The sequence below is a fragment of the Pygoscelis adeliae genome, unplaced genomic scaffold, assembly GCF_000699105.1.
Source record: "Pygoscelis adeliae isolate BGI_AS28 unplaced genomic scaffold, ASM69910v1 Scaffold704, whole genome shotgun sequence".
Taxonomy (NCBI): Eukaryota; Metazoa; Chordata; class Aves; order Sphenisciformes; family Spheniscidae; genus Pygoscelis; species Pygoscelis adeliae.
Genome location: NW_008824590.1, coordinates 256195 through 261964, shown reverse-complemented (window position 1 = coordinate 261964; position 5770 = coordinate 256195). Strand labels below are relative to the sequence as shown.

Genomic DNA, 5770 nt, shown 5'->3' with positions numbered 1-5770 from the left:
AGGAGGGAGGAGGGGGACAGCTCATTCCTCCCAGGGAATGAGAAAGTACACGCAGAACCGTGACCCCTCCGTCTATTCAGAGGGCGCAGTGTTACCCTCCCTCTCTCCAACCCCCAGCGCTGCTCCGTGAAGCCGGGCGATCGCTGGATGCTTGTTGGAAGCAGCCTCCACCCTGCAACCATTTCAAATAAAAGGCTGCAGCCCGCACAGGGCTGCGAGAGAGCTCAACAGCATCCTGGCAGCACGAAGATCACGGCGGCTCTGTCCAAGACCCAGGCAGGCTGCGTGAATTGGGACCGAGCTGTGACCTATCCAGTGCAGATGCCTGGTTCCCCGTTCCAAACCTGCTCTCTGCTAAGTCCAGCTGGCTCCACCTCAGCACCGAGTGCTGAAAGCAATAAAACCTTTCATTAAACCCAAGGGTTCGGGGCAGGCAGAACTCGTTCTGAGCACTGCTTCCCCCAGACTTTGACACGTCTGCTCGGAGCCTTCACCTGCTGCTCTCCAGAAGAAAAACAGCAGAGAGCAAAACCTCTTTAACCAGGGAGCGCAGACAACACTGTGCTGGGAGCCAAGCACGTGCATGAGATGAATCCGGGACAGCAAGGTTAGTACCTCGCCATCCACAGAGCGCGTCCGGCTTTCACCGGGCTGTAAGCAGGTAGGATGACAGCTGAACATCGATCTCGACGGCAGCACGCTGACCCCCATTTAAGCTGAGCTGGGGGGTGGATGGAGACTGTTGTGCTCAGCCTGACAGAACTTTTTCTAGGCTTTATGGCTTCGCTGCTGCAGTGTTAACAGGCCTGAAGCTCAGAAGCAGCCCCGAGCCTGCCCGCAGGAAGGTGAGGGGGTGCCCTGTACAACTGAACTGGGGTTCCTGGTGCCTGGCAGGGGCCTTACCTCTGTGTAAATGGAGGGGGTGAGGTAGCAGAGCAGCCGTACGTCGTCTTCCTGGCAGGCCTTCATGTCCATCATCAGACACGTGTGCAGGTCCCCCAGCTGCGTGGCCTGGGCGAAGGACTCGTACAGGTTCATCTTCCCCGCTGCAGCTTTGCTAGAAGGAGGCGGTGCGGAGGTGAGAGAGAAGCCTGCCAGCCCTGTGCCGCAGCGAGGGCTGGGGTGGTGGTGGCATGACACCGAGCTGTCTCTTGGAGGCAGTGCGAGCCAAGTCGAAGCTCGGACGCTTCCCCGCAATCCCTGCCGGCCTACCTGGCTTTTAAATAGTACAGGAGGTGGTAGCCGATCTTGGGTTGCTTCTGATAGAGCTCTGACAGGAGATCCAGCAGCAGAGAGAAACCGCTATTATCCTCCTGCATCTGGCAGAGGTTCCTTGGGGAGCACAGGACAGGGAGACAGCTATGTTACATGGGATACCGTGCACGAGCTTCTCTGCTAACACCGAGGACGGGCAGCTCGCAGGGAAACCCAGCTCCCCGCACCAGGCGGTCCCAGCCACCTGCTCTCTGGCCTGGACACAGGGGCCACCTCTCCCACCCCTGCTGCAGAGGACGGCAGGACGCGCAGCAACGAAGGGGTCAGGACCAAAAGCAAACTTCAGTTACCCAGGGATCCCAGGCTTCCACAAATGACCAAATGAGCTGTGATTTTCCTATATTTTAAAGTCTTTCTACTAAACAAAACACAACACGGGCAGAACGAAGGAACGAACTCCTCTGATTCTGGGATCAGCCCTGGGGCAAGCAGGGGCGTGGCAGAATTAGACCCACAAGGTTCCCCCACGGTGGCGATCAGGAAGCAAACGAGAAAGCCCTAGCTAGATTATTCAAAAATTTCAGAACAGACATACCTAAATATTAGGTAGAGAGGCTTCCCCACCGACTCCTCCAGAGACCTGCGGGACAAACGCAACAGTCAGAGCTCCATGTGCACCCACCCTCTGTGCTTCCCCAGCAATGGCAGGGAAAAAGCCCTGGACCTTGCTCGCTGTGGTCCTCGGGCCATCGAGGGTTAGCCCTGGCTGACGAGGAGACAGGAACGGTCCTGCTAACAGAACCCGGCAGAGCTCTGACTCCGAGCCCCGTTCCAGCAAAATCCCGGAGGAAGAGTATGGTGCTGGTTTGTGCGAGTATAGCAGGGATGGATGGAGTACTTAGGACCCTGTGTGCCCTGGTCAGACAGTCAGAAGCCACCAGAGCATCACCGAAACCGCGCTCTGACACAAGGACCTGTGGCAGCCCGTTCTCCCTGCGCTTGTGGGGAGGAGGAAGATGGTCTCTTTCGAGCCCTGGATATGACAACTGTTGACCAGCTCCACACTGACCGCTTGTGAACCCTGGATTGCTTCATGGGGGAAGCTGCTGGCTTCAGCACAGCCTTCTGAAAATGGTGAATATTTTACTGGGAAAAGCCCAAGTCCCAGTGTGAAAGGATGAGACACAAAAAAAAATAGATCCTTACTCCTCCGTGATTTCTTCTGGCAAAACCTCACCACGGAAGTGAGCCTTAAATAGCTCCTGGAGGCAGGATGCGAGCACTGATAACTGCTCCGAGTCGAAGTCCTCCTGGTAGACAGAAAGAAAGGAATGAGAGGAGAAGGCACAAGCTCAAACCCTGCCTGCCCAGCACTGGTACGGCTGGAAAGGACACAGCAGAGTCACTGCTGCGGGGAACGGACCCCAGACTGCTCAGGAGCCATTTTGCTGCTATATTGCAGCACCAGGAGCTGGTCATCAGCAAGACAAGCCCCTAATTGATGTTCAGCTCTGAAGCACTTCACAGTCACTGTGGTCCACTTATCCTCTAATGGCTAGTAATTCACCGAGCTCAGCTCTCCCTCTGCAAAGGGCTGACAGGGACTGAAGGCACTTGGCAATGAGGATTTACACCCTGACAAGCCCTTTCCCCGCGCTCCCACAGAGTGGGAAGCAGCTCTCATATGCTAAAAGGCCACTTGACTCTAAAGGGAGCTGATTAGAGGCAGGGGATGCAACCTCCCGTGAACATCCGCAGCTCTTCTGCTGGGCAGGGCTTGCTGCAGCCTCCCCTGAGCGCAAGCCCAGGGTCAAAAGGAAGGGAGCATCCCAGCTGCACGGCGCATGCAGAAGCCCTCAGCAGCTCCGCAGATACTATAGCAGCTGCGCGGGGTCAAAATGTGAGCGCACCTCACCCAGCGTCCTGTCTGACAGCAGCTACTGGGGACATTTAGGCACGGGGTATAAGGAAACAGAGCGTGGACGGAGCGATCTTGCCCTGCTAGACCCTTCCAGCAAGCAGCAGCTTGGGGCTGTGTTTAACAACCACGGATAGAGCTGCATAGCGCCATTTTGAACTCATTTAGGATTCGAGTGTCCTCGGGCTTCTTGCGTCCCTCCTTCAGTCGCAGCTCTCGGGGCAGAGCCGCGCAGGCTGGGAGCTGCCCAGCCCACGCCACTCCAGCTGCTCTGGTTTTACAGTTCGGCAGCAAGCGCTGCTCCGGGTCTGTGCAGTTACCTCCAGGACTTGATCCACGATTTCCTGCATGACCTCACACTGAGCTTCCGTATCGCTGGAGCACAAAAACAAGAGGAAATCCAAGTTACATAGGAAGATACCGAGAGCAGGGACAAGGGGGCTTTGTGCTGAGCTGGCTCTGCTCGGGAGCCCCCCAGGACCTGAGAGTGGGGCAGGCTCTGCTTTGCGCTGGTGCCAGGCTTAGAGGAAGGCATGGCTCAGAAGCACACGCTGCAGAGACCCAGCCCTGGAAGAACGCGCTGCACTGCTGCAGCACCTACTTATAAAAGTGCCCGAGGTTGTCTGCAGCAAGACAAACAAATTAAATGACTAAAAGCATAAGATTAAATGCACTTAAAGCCATAAAGACATAAATTACGTTAAATCAGTCTACTATGCCAAGGTCTGCAAAGCAAGAGCTTTTTTTAACCTTCTTTAGATGGAGTTAATTCCAAGGTCACTGAAAATCAAGAGCGGAGGCGGGGAAATCCAGAGAACATGCAGACACAGGTACATCTCTGTCCGCGGGGAACGTGTCCCGTGGAGAGATGTACTGAAATCCCCAGGCAGCAATAGCCCCGTAGGCCTACACAGCCTCCTCTTGTCAATCCAACGGTGGAGAAGGATGAAACTCTGAGCCTTTTGCCTTCCCGGCACTGATTCAGAGAAATGCTGTAGCCCCCAGCAAACTGCTGTTGTGTCCTGGTCTGAGCCTGCTTCAAGGACAAATTACAAGGCTCTTAACCCAGCACCTTTCAAAACCACCTGGACGTTTCCTGCAGAAACTGTGGAGGAGGACCTCGCCGTGTGAAAGGGAGACAAGCCACAAGATTGCATTAGCTCTGAGGGAAGGGCTCTGGAGCAAGCAGCGCTGTACAACAGGACTAAAAGGTCTTGCGTGTCGTTGCCCTGAAGAGATCAAGACAAAATGTAACACGACCAAACGATACCAACCTTCCCTTCTGCAGCTGCAGGACTTTATCCTTCAGTGACTCATCCAGCTGGTCCAGGAATGGCGTGATATCAACAGGCTCCTCCACAATGGTTTCTTTGATCGGATGAAACCTGAACTCCCTCTTCTTCCCTGCAACAAAGAAAGCAACATTGGAATAGTCTATTTTCCCAAGCAGGTATATCTAATTAGTACCGGAGGCAATCTCCGTCCTAGCAGCGGGAGTTGTGCGGGGCTGCGGGGGCAGTCACCACCCCAAGACAAGCAGCGTGCCCCCAGTGTGCGCTCTAGCCTCAGATCTTGCCTTCACCCTTTAGAGACGTGGCCAGGTCACAGGAGCAGGAAGGTGGGATGGGATCCAAACACAGGGGACGTCCAGGACCGTGGTTCCCGTTCAGTCCAGTTTCCAAACCTGATGCTTTGCCTGTCCTTCAATATGCTCAACAAACGTAGCTAGCTCACAAGTCTCTCTCCACCCGAGGTGCAAACACCCGTGTTTAGGACTCCGGGACTGAGATACCCCAACTGCTTTTCCACACCCTCACCCTCCAGGCTCATTCCAGGCCACAAAAATGAACTGCAGCAGAGTCCAGAAGCGCCAGGGCCAAGGCAGAAGCGCTCGCAAAGAAGCTGCCACTAAGGGATGGGACAAGGTGGCTGATCCCCTTTGCAAAAATCCTCTCTGCACGTGGCTTTCGAGCCTGTGTCCCTCTCAGGGGACCCAAGCAGCCGGCAGGGTGCCAACGGGACTACTGAAGACAGTGCTACAGCACAGTGTCACATCCTCTCCCTCGTCCTGGGCCCGCGGCCCCTCCCCACCGCAGGGGTAACCCTCCAGCATGGCAGGAAGCCCACAAGAGTCCAACCACCAAGGCCGGGAACAGTTTGAGATGCCTCCAGCTCCAGAGAGCGAGCAGAGGGGATTCTGGCCTTGTGCAGGCTCGTCAGCCCCATGGCTTCGAGAGGGAACAAGTGTAATAAAAACTGTGTGGCTGAGCAATTGGAGGCCTGAGCCTCGTTAACAGCTGCCCGAGAACAGAGACACCCTGTTCCCAAACAAACCATCCGGCACAGCATCTGCCACAGGGATTCCCAACCATGCAGCGCAGCGGGGATTGAGGCTAGTCCGTGAGGACACACGGGTGGAGAAAGTGCTACGGTCGAAGGGTCTAAGCTCTAGGGAATAACTGGGCAAAGAGATGAAGCCCAACAGCCTTTCCCTTTGAGCACAGATCTGCATCGGATCTACTGAGTCTGGCTGTCAGGGACTGGGAAGCAGCAGAGCATCGGCCTCAACACCCTCTTTTGCAGAAGGAAACCTGGATCTCAAGAAGGGGGTCTGCCTCGAGTGCAACAATTCCTGCT

General features: G+C 55.5%; 1 protein-coding gene across 1 annotated transcript in view; it reads right to left on the bottom strand.

Moving 5' to 3' along the window:
* Positions 1-5770, bottom strand: part of INTS3 (integrator complex subunit 3) — a 57578-nt gene that overhangs the window by 19954 nt on the left and 31854 nt on the right. Inside the window, exons 20-25 of the mRNA XM_009322224.1 lie at positions 4408-4537; positions 3454-3508; positions 2422-2525; positions 1811-1855; positions 1213-1332; positions 904-1057 (exon numbers count right to left, since the gene is read on the bottom strand). Of these exons, the coding sequence (XP_009320499.1) occupies positions 904-1057; positions 1213-1332; positions 1811-1855; positions 2422-2525; positions 3454-3508; positions 4408-4537 (608 nt within the window). The remainder of the gene's footprint in view (positions 1-903; positions 1058-1212; positions 1333-1810; positions 1856-2421; positions 2526-3453; positions 3509-4407; positions 4538-5770) is intronic.